At 41.7% G+C, this 27,430-nt stretch overlaps 1 protein-coding gene across 1 annotated transcript in view; it reads right to left on the minus strand.

The window, feature by feature from the left end:
• Positions 1-22,962: 22,962 nt before the first annotated feature.
• Positions 22,963-27,430, minus strand: part of LOC126106344 (uncharacterized) — a 261,730-nt gene continuing 257,262 nt past the window's right edge. The window contains exon 25 of the mRNA XM_049912595.1: positions 22,963-25,519. Within this exon, the coding sequence (XP_049768552.1) occupies positions 25,362-25,519 (158 nt within the window). The 3' untranslated portion in view covers positions 22,963-25,361. The remainder of the gene's footprint in view (positions 25,520-27,430) is intronic.

Here is a 27,430-nt window from a genome sequence, read left to right on the forward strand (position 1 = left end):
TATTATAGTAACTGCTGTGGAAGATTGCCATGAAAAAAAGGGGTGGGGGTGGGGGGCAACGTATTACTTTCATATGTCCAAAGTGACCATTGCATTGTCACAACCTGTGGTTAAAACTCACATCTCAAAAATAAATTAAATTATAAATCAAGTTGTGTGTTCATAAATTATTGTCTTTCCTGTCTGTCAATGTCTATGAGGCTCCTCTTCCACACTTCCCAAAAACTGATAACTCACCCACAACATTATTTTCCATCTCAGCAACACCATACATCATCAAATAAGAGTGCATAAGTGCTACTAATATACTGTACCTTAGATGTACATCTGATTAGAAGAAAAAAAAATGGCTGTGGGTGAAAGATGAATTACCCCCCCCCCCCCCCCCATGTTATGCAGGCCCAATCCCATTATGAGTTGTACAGATCTGCTCATAAAAGTGAAGAATACATGTAGCTGTGCATGTAGTTAAAGATTTAACATCTTTTTGACTCTTAGTATAAGGAGACACCCTCAAAAATCCTGAAAGAAAACTGTGCCACAACATTTGTAGTATTACACATCTAGTAAAGGCACTACATTTTGAGATGTGAAGTTGAGAGTAGTAAGAGGAATCTAAATGTTAGCAGCTGTAGTGTAATGTATTCGTAGCTCAGTGGAATAGTCGGTGGTTTAGTAAGCAGCTGCCTGGCACAAGGTTTAATTCTTGTCTGGCTTGTGCAATATTTTTTTTTGCAGTACTGCATTAATTTGTTTAATCATGAAATTAATAGAACAAATAGTTCAAGGTTCTTGAAATTATTTTGGTTCTCAAAAAGACACAGCATATGACTGCTTTACCACTTTATATCCCTTCCTAAGACATTCAACTTCAGTGACTGACTGCAATCTGGGAGGAAGGGAGCATTTGAGGCGGGTAAGAAATCCCTCATTTTCTGCCCTGCCAGCTCTTCCCTAGCAGCTAGGATGACATTCCAAAGATCATGACATGTTCTTGCTGTGGAGCCCATTATTTCCAGTTGAGATTTAATGCAGGAGGAAGCCAATCGAGAAATCTCATTCTGTTCTGCAAACCACTCTTGCACCAGCCGTGACGTGTAGGCCTATAGGAGACTGGTCTCCTGGAAACAGATTACTGCTTCAGGATACAGTTGTTGAACTAATGAGACCATAATATTACTCATAATATGGATACATGGGGCTGCGCCCAGTGAACCGTCTATCCTGTGAAGCATTCTAAGTCCATGGGAACACATCCAGCCCACTGCCACTGACACAGGGTAATGTGGGATGACACAGATGTATTTGGGATCAAAACGGACACATTGCAGTTTGTATATTCATTTTAAACAATCATTTTTTTGATTTATCAGAAAAAATCATATTCAACCAGACACAACTGACATTGTCCTTAGCCTATACTAACCAGCAGCTGATGATCATCAAAAAGCGTCTCTGTGATGGCCGCATATTTGCAAAGTAGTCTGACAACCAGGAGCCGGTGCTGAACCATGTCCACCAACCTGAGAAACATAATAGTATATTTCAACTGCACCATGTTTAAAAAAGAAATTTGCTGTGATGTGTTGGCAATTTCATTATAATGGCCTGGTGTTGTTATATGCCAAAGTGCAGTTCCTGCAGACTTATTGGATTCTCTAGTATCTCAATAACATTTTATCCATTGTCGTGCAGTGCAGTCAGGTACGCCATACCGTGCCCTGGCCTCTGGCACCGTCAAATTAAGTTCCTCCACTACAGCAATGACACAGTCATGAATAGCTCATTGATAATGAGACATGCCACACAAATAACATGACTTGACTGAAAGTGATGTGGTGGATGTTTTTGAACTTGCTAATATACTGTCATTGGCTATTACAGAGCGAATGATACTGTTGCAGACCTAACTTCTTGTAACAGACTGTCAGTCTGATACTCTGTAATAACAATGAAGCTGTGTGAAATTGTTCTCACCTGTTATGCCAAATAAAAGTAGTAAATTCAAGTATTAAACTACAGGAAGGTCATTCTCCACCAAAAGTGACTCTTTATTTTATAGCCAAAATTCTGTTGCATCTTCCTTGGAAAATTAGCAGCTCATCATCTAAATGTGTTTCATATAACACAATGGAGGGCTTCCTGGACAACAAATGATTGAAGCAGAAGAATGTGTGTCTTAAGGCAGTGGGGAAAAAGAAATTCGCATGGATTTAAATATGAGATACTTGACGTATAAAGCCTGCATGTTGTTTATTCAGCTGCAGTGACCATTTACAAACTTATATCTATAGATAATACCAGCATATTCTATTTGCAGAAAATATTTTGTGCCTTCTTGCAACAGATCTGGAATACGGACAAGATCAGTTTCCTGTAATTTTTGAAGTAATATTTCCTTGTCTTCATGTTACCAAGGTAAACAGAAAAATATGGCATATTGCTTTTCATTCATGTCAATGTTACACACACAAACACACACACACACACACACACACACACACACACACACACACACACACGTACAACTGCTATCACCAGGCAGAATGCAACAGAAATGCATGGAATTGGAGCGACAATCTGGAGTGGAGTGGGAAAGGAGATGAAGAACATAAGAGCAGAGAAGACTGTGAGACGAAGTCAGCCAATAGCCTGCTGACTAGGACTGCACCATGACAGGAGCGGCCTCTATACACAGAGAATATAAGCACTGCTCCTGCCAGCCTCGGCCGCACAGGAGTAGACCAGCACTATCAGACCAGCACAGTAGAAGATGCACACTAGTAGTGCCGACATATTAACTGTTATACTGAGACTTGTGCCTTATATTAATTGCTTGTATGGACATTGTCTATAGCAAAGGACATTGATTATTTGCATGTCGTCCATCACTTGTGACAACTCATTGTAAGCCAAAGTTAAATATTGTCAATCTACTTTATTATAATAAAAACTGTTAATATGATTTGCTTGAATTGTTGTATAGCTATCCGAGAAAGCAGCATCCTTTAGGCCCCTTATAAGAGACAAGGACCCCATAGAAGGAATCAGTGCTGCCTGGTGGAGTTTGTAGGGACTAGAGCTGGCAGAACAGGGCTCCCAGATGCAGTGTCAGGAGGCTGTGGGGGAGGCAGTGAAGGGAAAAAATGGAGCAGAACGAGAGGAGCAGTGAAGAGGAAAATATGGGTGGGTGTACTGGCAGAGAGTAGCACACAATGAGGGCTAGGGGAGGCGAATTGTGAGGAGGTGACAGGATAGAGGGTGCAGAAACAGTTGGGTGGGGTGTGGGGGCAGTAGGTTACTGTAGGTGAGGCCGGGATGAATTCAGGAGTGGAGAATATCTTGCAAGCATAACTCCCATCAGCACAGCTCAGAGAAGCTGGTGGTGGAGGGGAGGATCCAGGTGGTACAGTTTGTGAAGCAGCAATTGAAATCAAGCATTTTATATACAGTTGCAAGTTGTATCACAGGATGGTCACCTTTGTTCTTGGCCATAGTCTGCTGGTGGCCATTCATCCTGGTGGACAGCAGGTTGGTAGTCATACCAACATAAAAAACTGTACAATGATTGCAGAGCAGAGCTGGTACATGACATGGCTGCTTTTAAAGGTGGGCCAGCCTCTAATAGGGTGGGATAAGCTTATGACAGGACTGGAATAGGAAGTGCTGGGTGGGTGGATTGGGCAGGTATTACACCTAGGTCTTCCACAGGGTCATAATCCCTTTGGCAAGGGGATGTTGTATCACAGACCACCTTAGGAGGTATGGGAAAGATCTTGGGAGGAAGTCAATGTCCAGGAAGACAACATGCTGGGTTGAGGAGGAAAAAGTGAAGTAAATGAGAGGAAGGTGTTGGGGTTTTGAAGGAATGAGGATTGTCTCTCCTGACCCTGAGATCAGATCATGTAGGTATTATGAATGAATCTGAACCAGACCACAGGTTTGGCATTTTGGGAGGCCAGGAAGATTTCATCTAGATGGCACATAAACAGGTTGGCATAGGAGGGTGCCTTGTGGGTGTCCTTGTCTGTTCCCCAGATTACTTTGTATACCTTCCCTTCAAAGGAGAAGTAGTTGTGTGTTAGGATATAGTTAACAATGTTTATGAGGAACGAGGTAGTGGGTTTGGAGTCTGAAGGACATTGGGTGAGGTAATGTTCAATACCGGCAAGACCATGGACATAAGGGTTGCTGGTGTACAGAGAAGTGGTGCCAATAGTGACAAGTGTGGATCCAGGAAGTAAAGGGTTGGAGATGATAGAGAGTCAATGAAGGAAGGGTTGGTATATTTGATGTGAGAGGCTAGATTTCGAGCAGTAGATTGAAGGTGTTGGTCTGACAGCCGAAATCCCTTCATTGGGAACACAATAACCAATTACAGTGGAGCATGCAAGCTTGTTGGCTTTTGGGCTCGGGGAGCATGCAGAAGGTGGATGTGCATAGTGTCATAGGATGAAAAGGGAAATGGATTTAGGGAAGGACCTAAGGCTTTAAGCAGGGATTTAAGGCTGTGTTAGACATCTGGGACAGGGTCACTCTGGCAGATTTTATAGGTGAGGAGTTAGACAACTGGCAAAGGCCTTCCGCCTGGTAGTCCCTGCGATTCATAATGACAGTGAGGGAAGCTGTGGCTAAACTACATCACAAGGTAAGAACAGCACTTCGTTGCCCATGGAATGAGAGGTGACACAAAGCAGAAAGCTTTTCTGCTTGCACATACTGGTGCAGGCATTTAGAGATTTATATGGAAACCTAATCCAGAAGTAGACTTTAGTTTATTAACATGTATTCAATTGATTAAGAAATAAGCAGAATATTATGACTCACTAATTCATGTAGCTGTTCAAGGCACAAATTTTTAGTTCCTTTAAGAAAAGGGGGCATTGTTAAGGAACAGCAACTGCTCATTTGCAAGGATTGACATGCAATTCCAAATTTCAATACCTTAATGATGAATGTAAACAATTTTATGAAACAATGGAAAATCCAGAATGGAATGTAACAATATTATGAAAAGGATAACTGCTACTAGCACTGAACAGATATTTGAATGTTGTGCAGAGGCAGTTGAATTTAGTGAAACTAAACTTCTAATTAATCATAGCATGTCGGCTTTCACGGCGTGCGTCTTCAGTAATTAAAACTTCCGGGCTAAGAGGCCGTGGTCCAATAATAGAAATAGCTCTCCCTGATGTTTCGTTGCCAGCTGCGGGCGACGAAACGTCAGGGAGAAGTATTTCTACTATTGGACCATGGCCTCTTAGCCCGGAAGTTTTAATTACTAAACTTCTAATTGTTGTTGTTTACAGGTCCCCTAACTCCGACTTAAGTGCATTTCTGCGCAAGCTAGAGAGGGCTCTTGATTCACTTTGTAGGAAGCACCAGAAATTAGTTATATGTGGTGACTTCAATATAAATTTTGTGTGTGATGGTGCAAGAAAAAGGATGTTGGTAGATCTCCTAAATTCATATGATCGTAGCACAGCCATAGACAATATTTTTATTCATTCTTCATTATTATATGGGCATTCTGTTAGTAATAGTGTGAATGGCCTTTCAGACTGTGACGCACAAATTTTAACACTAAAAGGCTTTGTACTCAAAGAAGTGTCACATGTAATTACGAACTATGTAGGAAAGTTAATCCAAAGGCAATAGAAAGTTTTTTAAACCTTGTCAAGGAACAAGAATGGCAGGATGTTTATAGTGCCGATAACATAGATGATAAATATAATGCTTTCTTTAACACATTTCACACACTCTTAGAGATTTGCTTTCTCTTAGAACATTCCAAATGGGGTACTACCAGTAAAAGGCAGCCTGGGTGGCTGACTAGTGGGATAAGGATATCATGTAGAACAAAGTGGGAATTGTGTCAAAATGTTAGAAGTAGTCACAATCAAGCTACAGTAGCCCATTACAAACAGTATTGTAAGGTGCTTAAAAATTTTAGGAAGGCAACGAGTATGTGGTATGCAAATAGAATAGCTAATTCACAGGATAAAATTAAAACCATATGCTCAGTTGTGAAGGAAGTGTCTGGTCAGCAGCACAAGGTCGACAATATAAAGTCAGTTTGCAGTAAAAATATTTCTGTTACTGATAAATCAGATATATGTATAGTATTTAACAATCAATTTCTGAGCATTGCTGGTGAATTAAATAAAAATTCTACTTCTACAGGGAATCATATAACTTCCATGGCAAATGCCTTTCAGAGATCGATGTCTGAAATACTCCTCTGTGATACAAAGAAGGGGGAGATTGAGTCAATAATTAAATTACTGAAGACTAAGGACTCTCATGCACATGATGGAGTGCCTAGCAGAATATTAAAGTACTGTGCTGCACATGTTAGCCCTGTATTTAGCCATATTTGTAATTTTTCCTTTAGGAATGGTCAGTTTCTTGAACGATTAAAGTACTCAGTAGTAAAGCCGCTTTATAAAAAGAGAGAAAGGGATAATGTAGACAATTTTAGACCTATTTCTATCTCATCAGTGTTTGCCAAAGTTATTGAAAAGGCTATGTATGTAAGGATAATTGATCATTTTATATCTCACGTTTTGCTATCAAATGTACAATTTGGCTTTAGACGTCGCTTAACAACTGAAAATGCTATATTCTTTGTGAGGTACTGGATGGGTTAAACAAAAGGTTTCGAATGCTAGGCATATTTTTTGATTTAACTGAGGCGGTTGATTGTGTTGATCACAAAATATTGCTCCAGAAGTTGGACCATTACGGAATATGGGGAGTAGCTCACAATTGGTTCACCTCTTACTTTAGCAACAGACAGCAAAAGGTCATTATTCACAATGTTGAGAATGGCTGTGATGTGGGGGTCTGAGTGGGGTACGGTCAAGTAGGGGGTGCCCCAGGTATCAGTGTTGGGGCCACTCCTGTTCCTTATTTATATAAATGATGTGCCCTATAGTATTATGGGTAAATCTAAAATGTTTCTGCTCGCTGATGACTCTAGCTTGGTAGTAAAGGATGTTGTGTGCAACATTGGCTCAGTTTCAAATAGTGCAGTTCATGACATAAGTTCATGGCTTGTAGAAAATAAACTAATGCTAAATCACAGTAAGACTCAGTTTTTACATTTTCTAACAAACAATTCAACAAAACCTGACATTTTAATTTCACAGAATGGGCATATGATTAGTGAAACTGAACAGTTCAAATTTCTATGTGTTCAGATAGATAGTAAGCTACTGTGGAAAGCCCACATTCAGGATCTTGTTCAAAGGCTTAATGCTGCCATTTTTACTATTTGAATGATATCTGAAGTGAGTGATCATTCAACATGAAACTGAGTCTACTTTGCTTATTTTCATTCACTTATGTTATATGGTATTATATTCTAGGGTAACTCTTCCCATTCTAAAAGGATATTTTTGGCTCAGAAATGGGTGGCTCCGGCAATAAGTGGTGTAAGTCCATGAAACTCTCGTCGACCCCTGTTCACGAGTTGGGTATTTTGCCATTAGCCCCTCAATATATATATTCCTTACTGTTATGTCTTGTTAACAATATTAGCTTATTCCCAAGAAAAATCAGCTTTCACTCAGTTAATACTCGGCAGAAATCAAACCGGCATTTGGATCGGACTTCCTTAACTCTTTTGCAGAAAGGTGTGCAGTATACTGCTGCATCCATTTTCAGTATGCTACCTCTCGGATTCAAAAATCTTAGCAGTAATCTGTGCGCTTTCAAATCAAAATTGAAGAGTTTTCTCATGGGTCACTCCTATTCTGTCAAGGAGTTGCTTGAAATAGAAAGCTGATTCTTGTTGTATTGTTGATTGCTCTTACTTTAACTTACAGATTGACTTTTTTTGGGTTCATAAACATTTTATTTTTATCTGTTATTACTTTTATGTTTTAATTTCATGTACTGACATGTTCCATGACCTTGGAGATTTGCTACTCGATTTGGTCCTATGGATGGTATCTGTTCTTTCGGTAACAGATACCATCTTCACATGGTCCTACGGAACTTGATGTATAAATAAAAAAATAAAATAAACCATGTAGTGGAGATGCTGAATCACAGATAACCACAACAAAAAGACTGTCAGAAAGTGAGATTTTGGCCAATAAGGCATTTGTTGGGAAAAAACACACACACACACACACACAAATGCAACTCACACACACATAATCACAGTCTTTGGTTGTTGAGGCCAGATTGCAAGCAGCAGCGCATGATGGGAGAGGCAACCAGATGGGGGAGGGGGGGAGGGGGAGGAGCAGGAGGCTAGGATGGGGAGAGGATAGATAGTTAGCAGGGTGAGGCTGGGGGACAGTAAAGTGCTGCTTGTGGGAGCGTAAAGGGACAGTGTGGAGAGAGGGTAGGGCAGCTAGGTGCAGTCGGGAGGTTAGATGGAGGGCAAGAGGGTCCGGGGAAGGGGGGGGGGGGTAGCAGAAAAACAGAGAAATAAAAAGAGTGTGGGTGCGTTGGTGGAACAAAAGGCTGTGTAGTTTTGGAATGGAAACAGGAAAAGGGCTAGATGGGTAAGAACAAGGACTAACAAAGGTTGAGGCCAGGAGGGCTACGGAAACATAGGATATATTGCAAGGAGAGTTCCCACTTGCACAATTAAAAATAGCTAGTGTTGGTGGGAAGGTGCCAAACAACACAGACTGTGAAACTGTCATTGAAATGAAGAACATCATGTTGGGTGGTGAGCTCAGCAACAGGGAGGTGCAGCAATTTCTTTGTCACAGTTTGTCAGTGGTCATTCATGTGGACAGACAGCTTGTTGGTTATCATGCCCACATGGAATATAACGCACTGGTTGCAGCTTAGCTTGTAGATCACATGACTGGTTTCACAGGTGGCCATGCCTTTTGTGGGATAGGTGATGCTTGTGACCAGACTGGAGTAGGTGGTGGTGGTGATGGGAGGATGTATGGGACAAGTCTTGAATCTTTGTCTATTACAGGGATATAAGCCATGAGGCAAGGTGTTGGGAGCAGGGGTTGTGTATGGATGGATGAGGATATTGTGTAGCTTGGTTGGGCAGTGGAATACCACTGTGGGAGGGATGGGAAGGCTAGTGGGTCGGACATTCCTCATTTAAGGGCACCACAAGAGGTATTCGAAATCCTGACAGAGAATGTGATTGCTCCAGTCATGGGTGGTACTGAGTCATGAACGGAATGCTCCTCTTTGGCTGGATGGTGGGACTTTGACTGGAGAGACTGGAGATCTGTTTGGGTACAAGGTTGGGAGGATAACTACGGTCTGTGAAGACTTCAGTGAGACCCTTAGCGTATTTAAAGAGGGACCACTCATCACTACAGATGCGACAGCCACAAGTGGCTAGGCTGTATGGAAGAGGCTTGTTGGTGTGGAATGGATGGCAGCTGTTGAAGTGAGAGGTAAACGTCTCGTGTGAAACCACCTTCCATTGTAAATAGTCTTTTATTTATATATATTTGCAATAGCTTCATACTAACTGTCCAATATTCAGTGAAAAATTTATGGAGTACAGTGATCCTTAATGCTGTAAGAAAATCTTAGTCATGCTATGTGGAAAAAGCACAGAAGCTTTTCAGTGTAAATAAACTAATAATGGGAAGTCTTTGGTACAACAGAAACAATGGAAGGTGTAAAGGAAACAAATCACAACCAAGTCATATTATATTAAACTAGAATAGATGTACTTTTTGTTCCATAGATCTGTAGGGAGTAGATGAATAGAGAGATATGCTAATGTTCCTTCCACACAATGGAAACTCCAGCTAGGCATATGAATGATGTACGAAAATATAGCTTGTTACTTACTGTAAAGATGTTATGTTGGATACGGCACAACAATCTTTTATTGTGACTGTCTGTGACTTAATGTGTCATCTTTATGATAAGTATCAATGTATCTTTTCCTACATTCTTGTTGTCTTTTAATGTAAGAAGACATAACAAACTTGTCCCAAACATGTTAATTTACAATAAATGGAGATGATTATGATAATTTCTAGTTCACAGTAACCACACAGCATCAAAGAGAAAATTAGTGTATAACATATTATGTAGGTTGAAGGAAGACAGGGGAGAAAGGAAAGGAAAGTGAAGGAACTATTGATATCAGATGCATCAGGACTTTGTGTGGCATCAGTGGCAAGAAGGGAAAATGTGGGCCATACTGGAATTCTAACCCTGGATCTCCTGCTTATTAGGCAGTTGTGATAATTACCATGCCACCCAGACACAGTGTTTACTGCTACTGCATGGACTATCTCAGCATGCCTCTTGCCCCCCTGCGGGTCCGGGGGCTAGAATAGGCCCGAGGTATTCCTGCCTGTCATATGAGGCAACTAAAAGGAGTTTCACACGTTTCGGCCTTTATGTGATGGTCCCCTGTAGGGCTTGACCTCCATTCTTCAAAATTTTCCCAAAGAGCGAGTCAATTGGGGAAGGGCGCCTTACAAGGTGCATCGTGTCCATCGAGCATTGAGATCTTTAGCCCACTTTCTCATCACTGCATTGCAGTCCTGCCCGTTCTCCATCTCTTGGGTGAGGACACCTTCCTGGGTGCGTTTTCCACCATGCACTATGCAGTGTCGATTTCTGAGTCGATGATGACCATGGACTTCTTTGCACCTGCTATCCAGCACAGTAGCCAGTCTGTTGTGGTGGGGCTGCCATGTACCCTGTTGGTTGTAGCTCCCTGACCACACAGGGATCGCTCTGCTGATGCCTGCGCCGTTAACTCCCCACGTATACGAAGGGGTAGATGCCCATCCCCCTGGAGCATCAGGATTCCTGGCAGTGGCCATCCTGCTAAGTGGCCTTTGCTGTGGCTGGGTGGCGCCCGTGGGGAGGGCTCCTGGTCGGAGTGGGTGGCATCAGAGTAGATGACATGTGATGAAGTATAGTCCATCATCTCTTGCTGGTGGTGAAACACTAGCAGTCGCTAAGCGATCACGAGCTCGATTCAACGCACAGAAGTACGACCCAAAATTTTTCCCTCCCTTGCCACACCATGGGAGGAATATCAGGCTAAGGATGGCAGTGGACCTTATTTGCACTGGTACCTTGTATGTTCGAGAGCTGATGGGGAATCTTTCATGATGGTGAAGCCTCCGTTTTTTATTGAGCATTTAGAGGACAAGTTCGGGAAGGTGAAGGGCTTATCCAAAATGAGATCTGGGTCAGTCTTGATCAAAACAGTATCCTCTGCCCAATGATGGGAGTTACTCGCTTGTGACAAGCTGGGGGATGTTTCTGTAACCATCAAGCCCCATAAGAGCTTAAATATGGTCCAGGGTATCATATTTCACAGAGACCTTCTTTTGCAGTCCGATGATGAGCTGTACGTCAATTTAGAGCGGCGAGGTGTACATTTTGTCCGGCGTGTTCCACCAGGGTCTGAAGGTTGATCAGGTTGCAACCGGTACCTTCATCTTGGCCTTTGACGGTGATACATTGACCGAGAAGGTCAAGGTGATGGTCTACTGGTGTGATGTAAAGCCCTATATCCCTCCTCCAATGCGATGCTTTAAGTGCTGGAAGTTCGGCCATATGTCTTCCCGCTGTACTTCCAGCGTCACATACCGAGATTGCGGACACCCATTACATCCCAATAATCCATGTGCCCTGCCTCCCATCTGTGTCAACTGCGGAGAGCACCATTCGCCTTGCTCACCTGACTGCAGGATTCTCCAGAAAGAAAGAAAAATCATGGAGTACAAGACCCTGGACAGAGTGACCTACACTGAGGTTAAGAGAAAATTTGATTGCCTGCATCTTGTGCGTATGACATCATCTTACGCCGCCGCTACAACATATCTGTCACCATCAGCTCCGACAACTCAGGTCACCTCTCGGAGCTGGAAGACTACATCTACCCTCTTGATGGTGGGGGGCATTTCCCTGCCTGTTGCTCCTGCACCACCTACTTCAGGAGCAACACCCTCCCCCCCCCCCCCCCCCCCAATCCTCGGGGACGTGCGTCCCCACTTCTAAGCCAAAGAAGCATAAGTCTTCTTCGGCTTCTCTCACTAGGAAGGGGTCTGTTGGGTCACTCCCTTCCCAGGTTTCTTCTAGTGGGAAAGGCGACACCCGGCAGTGGCTGTAAAGCCCAAAAGCAGCTGGTCGTAGGGCTTCACGCTCATCCTCAGTCCCAGAGACTGAGCCAGTGAAGTCCTCCCAGCCAGGGAAACCCAAGGAGCAGCGAGAGAAATCCGAAAAGGAAACCCCGAAGGCCAAGGCAATTGCAGTGACACCCACACCACTGCTACCTACAAGCTCTGCAGCTGAGGATGGGGTGGAGATTTTGGCGTCCGCTGAGGACCTAGATCTCGCCAGACTCTCAGACACAATGGATATATACTGCTCAGGCAATAAATCAGTGGCAGCAGGTGACTCCGAGGTGTAAACTGCCTCATTGAATGTTCCATGCCTTCCCAGTCTCACGATGTCATCCTACAGTGGAATTGTGGCAGTTTTTTTGACCGCTTGGCTGAGCTACTGCAACTGTTAAGCTTTACACGTGCTATCTACATTGCCCTCCAGGAAACCTGGTTCCCAGCAATGTGGACCCCTGCCTTCCACAGCTATAAGGGATATTACAGGAACCATAGCGACTATAATTGAGTGTCAGATGGAGTTTGCGTTTATGTCCTAAACTCGGTGTGTAGTGAACATGTGCCCCTTCAAACCCCTCTTGAAGCTGTGGGTGTCAGAATAAGGATGACGCAGGAAATAACTGTCTGCAATGCGTATCTTCCTCCAGATGGTTCAGTACCCCTGAATGTATTAGCTGCACTGATTGATCAACTCCCTAAACCTTTCCTACTTCTGGGAGATTTTAATGCCCATAACCCCTTGTGGGGTGGTACCATGCTTACTGGCCAAGGCAGAGATGTCGAAACTTTACTGTCGCAATTTGACCTCTGCCTCTTAAATACTGGGGCCACCACACATTTCATTGTGGCTCATGGTAGTTACTCGGCCATTGATTTATCAATTTGCAGCCCAGGACTTCTCCCATTTATCCACTGGAGGGCACATGACGACCTGTGTGGTAGCGACCACTTCCCCATCTTCCTGTCACTGCCCCAGCATCAGACACATGGACGCCTGCCCAGATAGGCTTTGAACAAGGCGGGCTGGGGAACTTTCACCTCTGCTGTCGCCACTGAATCTCCCCCACACGGTAACATCGATGTGGTGGTTGAGCAGGTGACTAGCACAATTGTTTCTGCAGCAGAAAACGTGGTCCCTCACTCTTTAGGGTGCCCGAGGCGTAAGGCAGTCCCTTGGTGGTAGCCAGAAGTTGCTGGAGCAATTAAGGAGCGTCGGCTAGCTCTACGATGCCATAAGCAGCACCCATTCCTGGAGCACCTCATAGCCTTTAAACGGCTCTGTGCCCGTGTTCACTACCTTATCAAACAATGGAAGAAGGAGTGTTGGGAGAGATAAGTCTCCACCATTGGGTGCCACACGTCACCTTCCCAAGTCTGGGCAAAGATCAAACTTCCTTTCAGGTACCAGGTCCCATAAATGGCAAGTTATGTACCGACGCAGACGCGATTGCTGAGCACTTTGATCGAGCCTCTGTGTCAGAGAATTACCTCCAGCCTTCACACACTCAAACAGTGGCTGGAAGGAAATGTCCTCTCATTCACTACACACTGCAGTGAATTCTATAACGCCCCATTTACAGAGTGGGAGCTCCTCAGTGCCCTTGCACATTGCGTCGACACAGCTCCTAGGCCTGATCGCATCCACAGCCAGATGATTAAACATCTCTTATCTGACTACAAGCTACATCTTCTCATCATCTTCAATCGGATCTGGTGTGATGGTGTCTTTCCATCACAATGGCGGGAGAGCACCATCATTCCGGTGGTCAAACCCGGTAAAAACCCTTTTGATGTGGATAGCTATCAGCCCATCAGCCTCACCAACATTCTTTATAAGCTGCTGGAACGTATGGTATGTCAGCAGTTGGGTTGTGTCCTGGAGTCACGTGGCTTGTTGGCTCCATGTCAGGGTGGCTCCCGCCAGGATCGCTGTACCACTGATAATCTTGTGTCCATCGAGTCTGCCATCCGAACAGCCTTTTCCAGACATTGCGGTTCACGCGCTGTCCCATCTCTCCGAACTGGAGTCCTTCCCTTTACCACCTCTACTTGTGGTCTGTTCACATACACCTCCATGGTGTACACCTCGTCTGCAGCTTTGTCTGGACCTCTCACATGGTCCTAAGGGCTCCCCGCCGACACTTCCTCTCGATTCTTGATGTGGTTCCAGGGCTCTGAAGTGGTTTACACTGATGGCTCAGTGGCTGATGGTCACGTAGGCTACACATACGTTCATGGAAGACATATTGAGCAGCACTCCTTGCTAGTTGGCTGCAGTGTTTTCACTGCAGAGCTGGCGGCCATATCTTGTGCTCTTGAGTACATCCGCTCATGCCCTGGCAAGTCATTTCTCCTATATACTGACTCATTGAGCAGCCTACAAGCTATCGACCAGTGCTACCCTCACCACCCTCTGGTAGCGTCCATTCAGGAGTCCATCTATGCCCTGGAACAGTCCCGCTGTTCTGTGGTGTTTGTGTGGACTGCAGGACATGTCGGAATCCCCTGCAGCGAACTTGTCGACAGGCTGGCCAAACACGCAACGTGGAAACCGCTTCTAGAGATAGGCATCCCCGAAGCTGACCTGCGCTCTGTCTTACACTGCAGGGTTTTCCAGCTTTGGGAGATGGAACAGCATAACAGCATGCGCAACAAACTGTGTGCCATTAAGGAGACTATGAATGTGTGGAAGTCTTCCATGCAGGCCTCTCGCAGGGAATCAGTTGTCCTCTGCCGGCTCCGCATTGGCCGTATGTGGCTAATGCACGGTTACCTACTCCGTCGCGAGGACCCAACTCAGTGTCACTGTGGCTCCCAAATGACAGTCGTCCATCTCTTGCTGGGCTGCCCACTTTTAGCTGCTCTGTGGCAGACTTTTAACTTTTCCAGCACCCTGCCTTGGTGTTGGGCAACAGTGCCTCCACAGCAGCTTTAGTTTTATGTTTTATCCATGAGAGTGGGTTTTATACTTCTATGTAGGTTTTAGCGCATGTCCTTTGTCCCTCTGTGTCCTCCACCCTAGTGCTTTTAGGATGGAGGTTTTAATGTATTGCCGAGTGACTGGCTTTTCCTTTTTATTCTCGAGGTTGGCCAGTCACTGTAATCTGCTTTCATGTTTTACTCTCTTCTGTTTCTAGCATCTCTCTGTTGTTTTCTTGTCCTCTTTTGTTCCTTTTAGTGTTCATTGCCTTCCCTTCGTTATTGTGGCTTTTCCTTTCTTTCCGTTTTATATGTTTTGTCTGTTTTATTCTCACACTTGTGGCATTGTTTTATTAGGAACAAGGGACTGATGACCTTGTAGTTTGGTCCCTTCTCCCACCTTTAAACCAACCAACCAACCAACCAACCATGCCTCTTGGCCGACCCACATTCCCACATAGCGCAACTTAACTGCAGTCCCTGTCCCCAGTCGCCACTTTGAGATTCCAGCAGGAGGGTGGATTAATTGCACATCAGCAGTGAATGTGGTGGATTCATTGCCCATCGAGGCGAATGAATTACTGTATCAGAAATTTTAGGCCCAGATGGTAACCCCAAAAAATTGTGTGTTCATGTGAAAAAGGTGGTGTATGTTGGTTTTGATGCTTGAAGTTACCTTAGTGGATCTTTTCTGGGCTGTTACAAATTATTACTGGTTACTGGTGTTTTTATGCCAGTAACCTGGTGATTCTGCTATATAAGATGGTTTACAAATGTATTGTATGTTTTGCCACTTCTCAGTGGTTTACGCAGCGATATGCCACACGTTATGCAACTAATAAGTGATTCAGTATTTAAAGTGTAGAACTTTGTGTCAAGGAGACAAGGGAGAGGAGGTTGTTATGGGTGTCTGGTATCCTCTTTCTACAACATAAATGCACACAAAGATTAACATGGTTCTTTATTTACATGAGCAAATGGCTGCTACTTAACTTTAATAGAGTCCATGTGTTGTGGTGCAAACTCATCCGTAATAATCCTTTCGCAGACAATATCGATAATCTTGCTATAATATGACATTATGTACTGTCGTAGCTCGAGACGTGACCAGAGCCCACACTGAAAATGAATGACGCTAGGCTGCAGAGTGACTTAGTTGATCAGTGACTGAGTGGGACATTACGGTCAGCAGTGGTAGTCTAAATATTTGCAGCCAAGAGGGCATTGATGGTGTGTTGTTTACGAGCCTGTCTCTGGCCTCTCTCATGATAGGCGTGCTTGTTTGATTCCCTGCTATCGATCTTCATGCTACATCTTTGCCGACCGGTGTGCTGGCGACAGCTTAAGTACTAAACTCAAGTGACAAACCTTTTTAACTAGTCCTATGTGTGAACAGGTTCTGTAAATAATGTAGACAACGCCAGACAGGCATCAAACTTTTTTGGCATTTATTACAGACAGTTTTTCACACAGAACAAAATATGAATTCACAAAGATTCACAAAGACGAAATAAAAATACAAATTTTAGTGACATGGACTCAAAGTACCTTTTGATGTGCATGCAGCAGCCAACTGACTGAGTGACTGGCAGGTGCAGCCACTGCCTGTAAGCACATAAAGACAATCACTGTTTTTCATTACACTGTTTGCACATGATCAAAATTGAAATTACAGTTGACATTTATAGAACGTTGGCAAATTCTGCAAAACTTTTGTTACTACAAAATACAATAATAAGCTTTTTTTTGGCCAGAATATAAGTGGAAGTATATTTTGATGTTAAAAAGTGATAAAATGTATTTTGTATTTTGCAAACAATGATGTGAAAATAATTTTAATTTATATACTAATTACATATTTCATTTATTTACTGACATTCAAACAGCACCCCCCCCGCCCCTCCCCCCATGAACCATGGACCTTGCCGTTAGTGGGGAGGCTTGCGTGCCTCAACGATACAGATAGCCGTACCGTAGGTGCAACCACAACGGAGGGGTATCTGTTGAGAGGCCAGACAAACGTGTGGTTCCTGAAGAGGGGCAGCAGCATTTTCAGTAGTTGCAGGGGCAACAGTCTGGATGATTGACTGATCTGGCCTTGTAACACTAACCAAAATGGCCTTGCTGTGCTGGTACTGCAAATGGCTGAAAGCCTGGGGAAACTACAGCTGTAATTTTTCATGAGGGCATGCAGCTTTACTGTATGGTTAAATGATGATGGTGTCCTCTTGGCTAAAATATTCTGGAGGTAAAATAGTCTCCCATTTGGATCTCCGGGAGGGGACTACTCAGGAGGACGTCGTTATCAGGAGAAAGAAAACTGGCATTCTACGGGTCGGAGTGTGGAATGTCAGATCCCTTAATCGGGCACGTAGGTTAGAAAATTTAAAAAGGGAAATGGATAGGTTAAAGTCAGATATAGTGGGAATTAGTGAAGTTCGGTGGCAGGAGGAACAAGACTTTTGGTAAGGTGATTAAAGGGTTATAAATACAAAATCAAATAGGGGTAATGCAGGAGAAGGCTTAATAATGAATAAAAAAAATAGGAATGTGGGTAAGCTACTACAAACAGCATAGTGAACGCATTATTGCAGCCAAGATAGATACGGAGCCCACACCTACCACAGTAGTACAAGTTTATATGCCAACTAGCTCCGCAGATGACGAAGAGGTTGATGAAATGTATGATGAGATAAAAGAAATTATTCAGGTAGTGAAGGGAGATGAAAATGTAATAGTCATAGGTGACTGGAATTCGATCATAGGAAAAGGAAGAGAAGGAAAGAAAGTAGGAATGGGAGTAAGGAATGAAAGAGGAAGCCATCTGGTAGAATTTTGCACAGAGCATAACTTAATCATAGTTAACACTTGGTTCAAGATTCATAAAAGAAGGTTGTATACATGGAAGAATCCTGGAGGTACTGACAGGTCTCAGACAGATTATATAATGGTAAGACAGAGATTTAGGAACCAGGTTTTAAATTGTAAGATGTGGACTCTGACCACAATCTACTGGTTATGAACTGTAGATTAAAACTAAAGAAACTGCAAAAAGGTGGGGATTTAAGGAGATGGGACCTGGATAAACTGACAGAACCAGAGGTCGTAGAGAGTTTCAGGGAGAGCATTAGGGAACAACTGACAGGAATGGGGGAAAGAAATACAGTAGAAGAATGGGTAGCTTTGTGAGATGATGTAGTGAAGGCAGCAGAGGATAAAGTAGGTAAAAAGACAAGAGCTAATAGAAATCCTTATGTAACAGAAGAGATACTGAATTTAATTGATGAAAGGAGAAAATATAAAAATGCAGTAAATGAAGCAGGCAAAAAGGAATACAAGTGTCTCAAAAATGAGATTGACAGGAAATGCAAAATGGCTAAGCAGGGATGGCTAGAGGACAAATGTAAGGACGTAGAGGCATATATCAGTAGTGGTAAGATAGATACTGCCTACAGGAAAATTAAAGAGACCTTTGGAGAAAAGAGAACCACTTGCATGAATATCAAGAGTTCAGATGGAAACCCAGTTCTAAGCAAAGAAGGGAAAGCAGAAAGGTGGAAGAAGTATATAGAGGGTCTATACAAGGGCGATGTTCTTGAGGACAATATTATGGTAATGGAAGAGGATGTAGATGAAGATGAAATGGGAGATACGATACTGTGTGAAGAGTTTGACAGAGCACTGAAAGACCTAAGTCAAATCAAGGCCCCGGGAGTAGACAACATTCCATTAGAACTACTGATAGTCTTGGGAAAGCCAGCCCTGACAAAACTCTACCATCTGGTGAGCAAGATGTATGAGACAGGTGAAATACCCTCAGACTTCAAGAAGAATATAATAATTCCAATCCCAAAGAAAGCATGGGTTGACAGATGTGAAAGTTACTGAACTATTAGTTTAATAAGCGACGGCTGCAAAATAGTAACGCGAATACTTTACAGACGAATGGAAAAACTGGTAGAAGCTAACCTCGGGGAAGATCAGTTTGGATTTCACAGAAATGATGGAACACACGAGGCAATACTGACCCTATGACTTATCTTAGAAAATAGATTAAAATAAGGCAAACCTACATTTCTAGCATTTGTAGACTTAGAGAAAACTTTTGACAATGTTGAGTGGAATACTCTCTTTCAAATTATGAAGGTGGCAGGGGTAAAGTACAGGGAGCGAAAGGCCATTTACAATTTGTACAGAAACCAGATGGCAGTTATAAGAGTCGAGGGACATGAAAGGGAAGCAGTGGTTGGGAAGGGAGTGAGACAGGGTTGTAGACTATCCACAATGTCATTCAATCTGTATATTGAGCAAGCAGTAAAGGAAACAAAAGAAAAATCCGGAGTAGGAATTAAAATCCATGGAGAAGAAATTAAAACCTTGAGGTTCGCCGATGACATTGTAATTCTGTGAGAGACAGCAAAGGACCTGGAAGAGCAGCTGAATGGAATGGACAGTGTTTTGAAAGGAGGATATAAGATGAACATCAGCAAAATCAAAACGAGGATAATGGAATGTAGTTGAATTAAATCAGGTGATGCTGAGGGTATTAGATTAGGAAATGGGACGCTTTAAGTAGTAAAGGAGTTTTGCTATTTGGGGAGCAAAATAACTAATGATGGTCAAAGTAGAGAGAATATAAAATGTAGACTGGCAATGGCAAGGAAAGCATTTCTGAAGAAGAGAAATTTGTTAAAATCGAGTATAGATTTAAGTATCTGGAGGTCTTTTCTGAAAGTATTTGTATGGAGTGTAGCCATGTATGGAAGTGAAATGTGGATGATAAATAGTTTAGACAAAAAGAGAATAGAAGCTTTTGAAGTATGATGCTACAGAAGGATGCTGAAGACTAGATGGGTAGATCACATAACTAATGAGGAGGTACTGAATAGAATTGGGGAGAAGAGAAATTTGTGGTACAACTTGACTAGAAGAAGGGATCAATTGGTAGGACATATTCTGAGGCATCAAGGGATCACCAATTTAGTATTGGAGGGCAGCACGGAGGGTAAAAATTGTAGTGGGAGACCAAGAAATGAATACACTAAACAGATTCAGAAGGATGTAGGTTGCAGTAGGTACTGGGAGATGAAGAAGCTTGCACAGGATAGAGTTGCATGGAGAGCTGCATCAAACCAGTCTCTGGACTGAACACCACAACAACAACAATTCAAACAGCTTACTGCTCTAGATATGATTAAACTGAGTAGTTACTTTTTGATAGCATAATTTTAAGTAAAAGATTTTTGTGAATACGGAAGTTTGTTTACACAATTTTGAACTTGACAGTGTCAATTACATACACTCTTGACTTTTACAATTCTTGATGATTTTATACTGCACAACCTAGCTTAGAGAAAGAACTCATGCAATAACTTTTTAAAATCATGCAAAATCTGGTATTGATCTAGCTACTAGAATGTTGCATTGCACCATTCGTTGTATCCAACTTGGCCCGTCATATTACTGGGCATTCAGTGTATTGTATTCTAAAATTTATGTTTCTCTTTCACACATATGATGAATGACAGTCATTGGAAGTTAATTGATACAGCCTATGTCTGTCTTGCTGAGTTGCTTCGACATAGTGCAGTGTCTGTAATTTTGGTTTTGTATGTTACCACAAACCACCTCGAATATGTAATAGACTGTTTCTCTCTTCCTCTTATATAATTGTAAGCCTTGTCTGGTTATTTCAATAACTGAGGAAAGAGTGTATCGTACTCATCATGTTACAACAGATTCTGAACTCCTTGATCCTGGCACACACTGATGAAGTTTGGGCACACTGTGGCCAGCTGTTGGTTGATGTTTTTGGGTGACCTTTGGCAATGGTGTATGGTGACTGTTGCGACAACTGTGACCTTAGCCTTAGCAACAAGAAGGCTGCCCAACCAGCCAAGGTTGTCTCACCCTGAGAATCTGAATCTGTTGACTGCTGTAGTCCTCAATATGAAGAAATTTTATTTTAGTTTACAAGGATAAGCTAGGTTGTACTTACACTCAAGAGAGAAGTTGTCTATAACTTACATGATTATTGTAGGTTACCATGGTTTATACAACAAAATCACAGCCAATTTCCCTCACCATCTAGGTCAACTTAGTCCTTGCTCTCCATCCAGTGGGCTTAATGTGAATAGGATGTTAGAACTGTAATATTCCTTCTTCTTTTATACTGATAAAGTTCTTGTTGTAGGTTACATTCTAACAACAAAGCCATGTGCTTGAGGACTGTCATTAGAATACCTTACTCTTCTAGTCTCGACTATATGATTCTATCAAACTCCCTTGGAAATTAAATCTATGTGCTGGACCAGGACATGAACCTGGGACTTTTGCCATTTGCAGAGAAGTGCTCTACTGACTGATCTGTCTGACTACAATTTTTGACACTCCCTTACAGCCTTACACCCACCAGTACGGCTCTCCTGGAAGAAGTGACACTTTGGAAACATGGTGTAGCCATAGCCTAGGGTAGGTCACAAGTCATACTTGGACAGTCCTGTTGGTAGAACACTTCCCTGTAAAAGGCAAAGGTTGCACGTTTAAGTCCCACTCTGACATGCAGTTTTTATCTTCCAGGAAGTCTCAAATTGGTGCACACTCTGGTTAAGAATGAAAATACATTATGGAAGCAATGCACTTAAGCTGTGGCTAAGCTTCATCTCCACAGTATTCTTTCTTCCAGGAGTGCTGGTCATGCAAGGTAGACAGGTGATTTTTTGTGAAGTTTGGAAGGTAGGGGTGAGGTATTGGCGGATGTCAAGTTGTGACGGGGTGTCATAAATTGTGCCTGGATAGCTCAGCTGGTAGAGCACTTGCTCACAAAAATCGAATGTCCCACATTTGGAAGTTTAAACTCCATGCAAACTATGGGGCAGAGTGAAAATTCATTCTGGAATGATTCCATCATTGCACCTATGAAGTATTATCTGGTTTGATCTCTACCTCAATTTCCTCTTTTTCCAAATCAGTATATTTCTCGAGCATCCTTTTAAAGTTTGCTACCCTGACTCCTTTGGGTTCTTCTTCTGCTGCTACTGCTGTGATCGCATAATTTTGTCATATACACAACTGGAAATTTATTTTCTGAGCTCTTCGCCTGTTCAAGGCTCAGTTTTTTTATAGGGCTCTACCTTCTTGCACTATAGGTTCCAATGGCCACATGTCTTTGTATGGCCTTTTGCTTCTTAACTGCTGATGTAAACTAAAACAGCCTTTCTCATTGCAGTAGGTACTGCATGTGTAGTGATGACTTTATTTCTACGTGTGACCACCACAGTCTCAGCATTGTAACAAGATGAAGGTCTTTTACACTAGGTAGAGTATACACAGTATCCACCACAGTAAGTATAAAATAATTTTGTTTCTGCTGCTGAGATTCAGTCCTCTCTATACAAAGCAAGTCCACAGAATCATGAAGAGCCTCTGTAATAGTTTGTAATGAGTGTAAAGTATGGTGTCACATATTGATACTACCCCACGGGCATTGAAGGTGAAGGTGGCAACACAATTGAACGATTCCATCAGACACTGATAGCAATCGTGGAGGATCCGGTGGACTGATTGGAGCACACCCGCTGAGCGGCCAGATGTCCCTCTCGCAATTGGAATCACTTCACTACATGATGCTATGCAGACGCCACCTAGACACGACTCTGACATCATTGTTTGTCCTTTAATTCAGACAGTCTCATTCTTGTCGCTATTGTATGAACTGGACTCCAATTCTTGCTGTATTATTTTTAATGAGTCTTTGTACACTTGGAGAAATACAAGTTAAGAATATATTCTGTTTACTGTGTTAACTTGTTTGCTAATCATTTCTGCTCCTGTCCACTTCCAAATGATGACATTTGCAGCACCACGTTGTAGCCAGTCTCTCCCTACCATTGTGTATGAAGTCGCAGACAACATAAAGAAGGCAGTGATTGAAGCCCATAGTTTGTCTGTGATGTGTACTTGAATGCTGTAGTTGGAATAATACAGCCCAGAAAGACAAGTATATATGTTCCAGTCCTGGTCAGGCACATTATTTTCATTTGTTACACAAATGATGGATACAATGTATACTGGACCAGAAGTTGAACTCTCATTCAAGAAGAAAGAATACATTATAAAACTTGGAATCTACCACATATTTAAGCTGTCTTCCTTACCAAAAGCAGAAAAAGACTTTACCCATCATTTGGAACTTGCACGTTTCTCCGACAAAGAGGATAAAGGAGACTTTGCAAAGGAGGCAGGGCACTCAGGGTACACAATGGCAGGGGCACAAAGTAGCCAAAGATCCAATTACAAACAAGTTTACCAAAATCCTTTTTATTTATGGAATGCATTAAAAATAATTTACTACTAGAGATACAAATTAGTTGAAAACATGTTCTGGTCAGTTACAGTACTTTCACTTTACTTGCTTATAAAAGAATTTAATCAAATTGAGGAAAAGGTGCTTCAAATTACTAGAACACAAAAACAAATGTACAATTCCTTTTTATGCAGATGTGCTTTTGAAATATATAGCACTTCTGTGTTTCAAAAACAAATCAAAACAAAACTGGCTGATGAGTAAACATCATTACAATTGCTCACCAACATATAGGAACAGAATGTGCAAGTTAAAAATGTTGACATAGTGTGACACCTTAACTGGGCCATCTTTTTGAGGTTGAAATTTAGAGAAGCTTCATCTTACTTGCTCATGAAATTCAAAGCACCTTAATTTATAAAAGTACCAGCAATGGTCCTGTGTTTTGAGAAAATATTAGTGTCTTTCATAGAAATAAACTAGTAGTAGTAATAAACTAGAAGCCACTCACGAAAAGCTGTAGCATTGCTCTTTTAATAAAATTCTTTTCTTACAGATACAAAAACATTTGGTGATTACCATTCTGACAGCTTATGGAATGTTGTAAAATTAATGAAAAAGTAATTTTTAAATGGTGTAACATTGTAAAGTTGAACATGAAACTATGAAAAACATAACAAGCATACATTTACATAAAAGGAGCTGCTTTAAATGCTTGGAAGAGGAGAAATAATACAGAGTGTATAGGTAATATATTTGATGTTCTAAGAAGTTACTAAAATCCTTCTGCAGTGTTGACAATAATCAACAGTAGCATCAAAGAAAGACTGTTGAGTCAGTTGGCCTGTATGTTAATACTAAAGCAAACAAATTTAACATCAATAAACAATACGTAAAATAAGGGAAAGGCAACCACTTCCCTATGGTAGATTGATGTGTGATGCACAGACACACATAACAGAAAACAGTGTTCACTAACTTTCGAGTTTTATCTCTTTTTTTGGCATGCACGCACGCATGTGATTTTTTGTTTTTGTGTGTGCGTGCGCACGCGCCAGTTTTCCCAGCTGTCTGATGAGTAATGGCCTCTCCTCATATGCATATTTATACTGTTATTATCCAGTTATTTAAAGTTTTAAGCTGTGTAATTAAAAACAATGTCCCTCTAAGGACAGACATTTAGGACACTGTTCTGTACATTTTCAGAAAAGATCAATTATTCCATAATAAAATCATTACATGAGATTACGTTCCTTGTTTGGATTTTATTCAGCATCTGAATGCTTTTATGACTCAACACTGTTTTTTCAATGTTTTGTCCACATGTACATTTTTTAAAATGTGAGTCTAATGCAAATTCTGATCATATTTAAGAAATGTTAACATTTCATGTTCCTTGTCTCCAATTATGTTGAAACATAATAACAGCATGAAAAGGAAATATTACCATTCGCCTCATAAAGGAGGCATTGAGTCACTGGTGGCACAATGAGAAAGAATGCTAGAAATATTTCAGATTTTGGACAAATTCCTTCTTCAGAAGTAGAAAAAGCCCAACACACACACACACAGCCACTGTCTGCAGTCTGTTTTGGGTCTTAGCACCCAGATACAATGGCTGTGTATATGTGAGCTGTGATTGTGTGAATGTCTGTGAGTTTTCAGCTTCTGAAGATGGGCTCTGTCTGAAAGCTAAAATATTTCCAGCATTATTTTTCATTGTGTCTGTCTGTGACTCAGCACCCACTCTATGTTGTGAGAAGCAACCTACCCTTTTGATATTGTTGTTTATTCCATCCTGGACTTTCCATTGTTTGATTATGTTAAAATGTACACAGTTCACGAGCATACGTATACAAAGTTTGTACATTGCACAACCACAAAGATTAATCTCAGTAAGACATTGATACAAAATCGAATGTGCTCTCAAAGAAAAATATTTACCAGCAAGATGAACAGTATTTCTTATCACCTAAGAGAACTGTTTGTGGAGATTAATGTTTACAATAGGCGAAAACACCAGGAACTAACTGATGCTGCTATACATTTGTTGGCAGAAGCAGCTGCCTGGCACTCTGACTCAGTCCCAGTAACGGTTCCAGTTCCACACTGTCACATCCCATCTGCCACAGTGCACTGGCCAGGGCTTCCAGTTTATTTGCTATAGCTGCCAATGCGATTGACTGTACCTCAGGGACTGCATGAAAAATAATAAGACAAACAATTAAACGTGATGTAGGAGACTTACACCGACATCTGTTTTAAGGGGACCAGGTAAACATGTGACGATAAAATGAATGATGGGAGGAGTAAACATAACAAATCAATGTGTAGTTGAGTCATTGAGAGGTACATAAATCAGATTGAGAACACTGCAACTTTCAGATAAATCTTTATCAGCATTAACTGAAACATGTAAACTTGCACAATGAGGTATTATGGTATAAGAGATCTCATTGATCAAATGATAACAGGATTGGAAAGGTTATAGTGGAAAGGATACAAACTGAAAACAGAGCTTTATTTTGAAATCCAAAACTCTTTAGAAACAGCCTTCTTACAAGAAGGCGGAAACGCTTTGTATGCGGGATGAACCAAAACTCTGCAGACAAACTTCCAGAAGTGGTAGTCAGGTAAACATGGACTCTTAAATGCACAGTATAAGATCTACGAACTCTTGTTCAGTGGAAGAGATGTCATTCACAGTAGCAAAGGTGAACAAGTGTTCATAACTCTTAAGGTATGCACTTTAGAGCCCATGTTTACTGGGCATTTTTTCTTTGATTTGGTCCATACTATCACCACTGAAAGCTTATTGGTGGAATTCTGTCTCGCCCTGTATAACTGCCCAGTTCATCCAGTTTCACGTATGAATCAGAGGTATGGACATTGACAAACAACGACAAAAATAGTTTAAGAAACGTTGCGCGAAAAGTACACCATACTGCAAGCATTATTACAAGGAAAAGATATAGTACAACTTTTTCAAATCGCAACAAATGTAATGGATAGGAGATATGAAGAGAATAGTAGAGGACAGAATATAAAAGAAAATGCTGAAAAGTGTGATCCATGCTACTAGACATAAAGGATAACTAGAAGAAGATAAATTGATGATTGGTGATGTAATATAGGATCTCATTCATATGGGCTCTGGAGAAGCAAAAGAGCTGCAAAAACCTGAGAAGCATGGAGGAAAATACTGTAGCTGAAGAAGTCAAGGCTTACCAAGGGCTGTAGCACTACAGAAGAAGATCTCACTGATAACAGATTTCCATTCTATTTACCTAAAATAATATCGACTGTCATATTAAGAAACCGAAGAGAGTGTACACAATGAATGAACATCTCCAGATGGGGAAGTAATTCAAATTCAAATGGCTCTGAGCACTATGGGACTTAACATCTGAGGTCATCAGTCCCCTAGAACTTAGAACTTTAAACTTAAACCTAACTAACCTAAGGGCATCACACACATCCATGCCCGAGGCAGGATTCGAACCTGCAACCATAGCAGTCGCACGGTTCCAGACTGAAGCACCTAAAACTGCTCGGCCACTGCAGCCAGTGGGGAGTAATTGATAATGCTGTACCACAGAGATTGATATTGGACTCATCTTGTTCTTGTTGTATAGGGTGTTTCTGCAAAGTTGTTCACTTCAAGCATTTTTGGAACCATTTTCCTCCCAGATGAATTGTGAAAAAGAACTCACTAAAGGAAGTATATCCTGGTTTCATATATCTATATTAATTACAGAGATCTTGGTATTAACTTCAGTTTTTTAAATTGGAAATTAGTAATTTTTTCTGGTAATATCATAGTTTTAAAAGAGAAAAAATTCAACAGTGTTTCACTGTTCAAAATCTGATTGCTAGTTTCAGAGCAATTAAAATATTCAGAAGTTAGGATTTATCTGTTTTTCACATAAAATTGATTGCTGTCTTATGTGGAAGTTCATGATTTCATAGCAAAATACATCATGTCGGACAGTTAGGAAACTGTGAATTGCACCACTGCACTACCAGCATAAAGGGGGGCACAGAGGAAATGTAGCTTTCATTGTCTCCACTGTTTACATCTGTTGAGCACTGATTTGTTTAAAAAGTA

Source organism: Schistocerca cancellata, chromosome 10, assembly GCF_023864275.1.
Source record: "Schistocerca cancellata isolate TAMUIC-IGC-003103 chromosome 10, iqSchCanc2.1, whole genome shotgun sequence".
Lineage (NCBI taxonomy): Eukaryota > Metazoa > Arthropoda > Insecta > Orthoptera > Acrididae > Schistocerca > Schistocerca cancellata.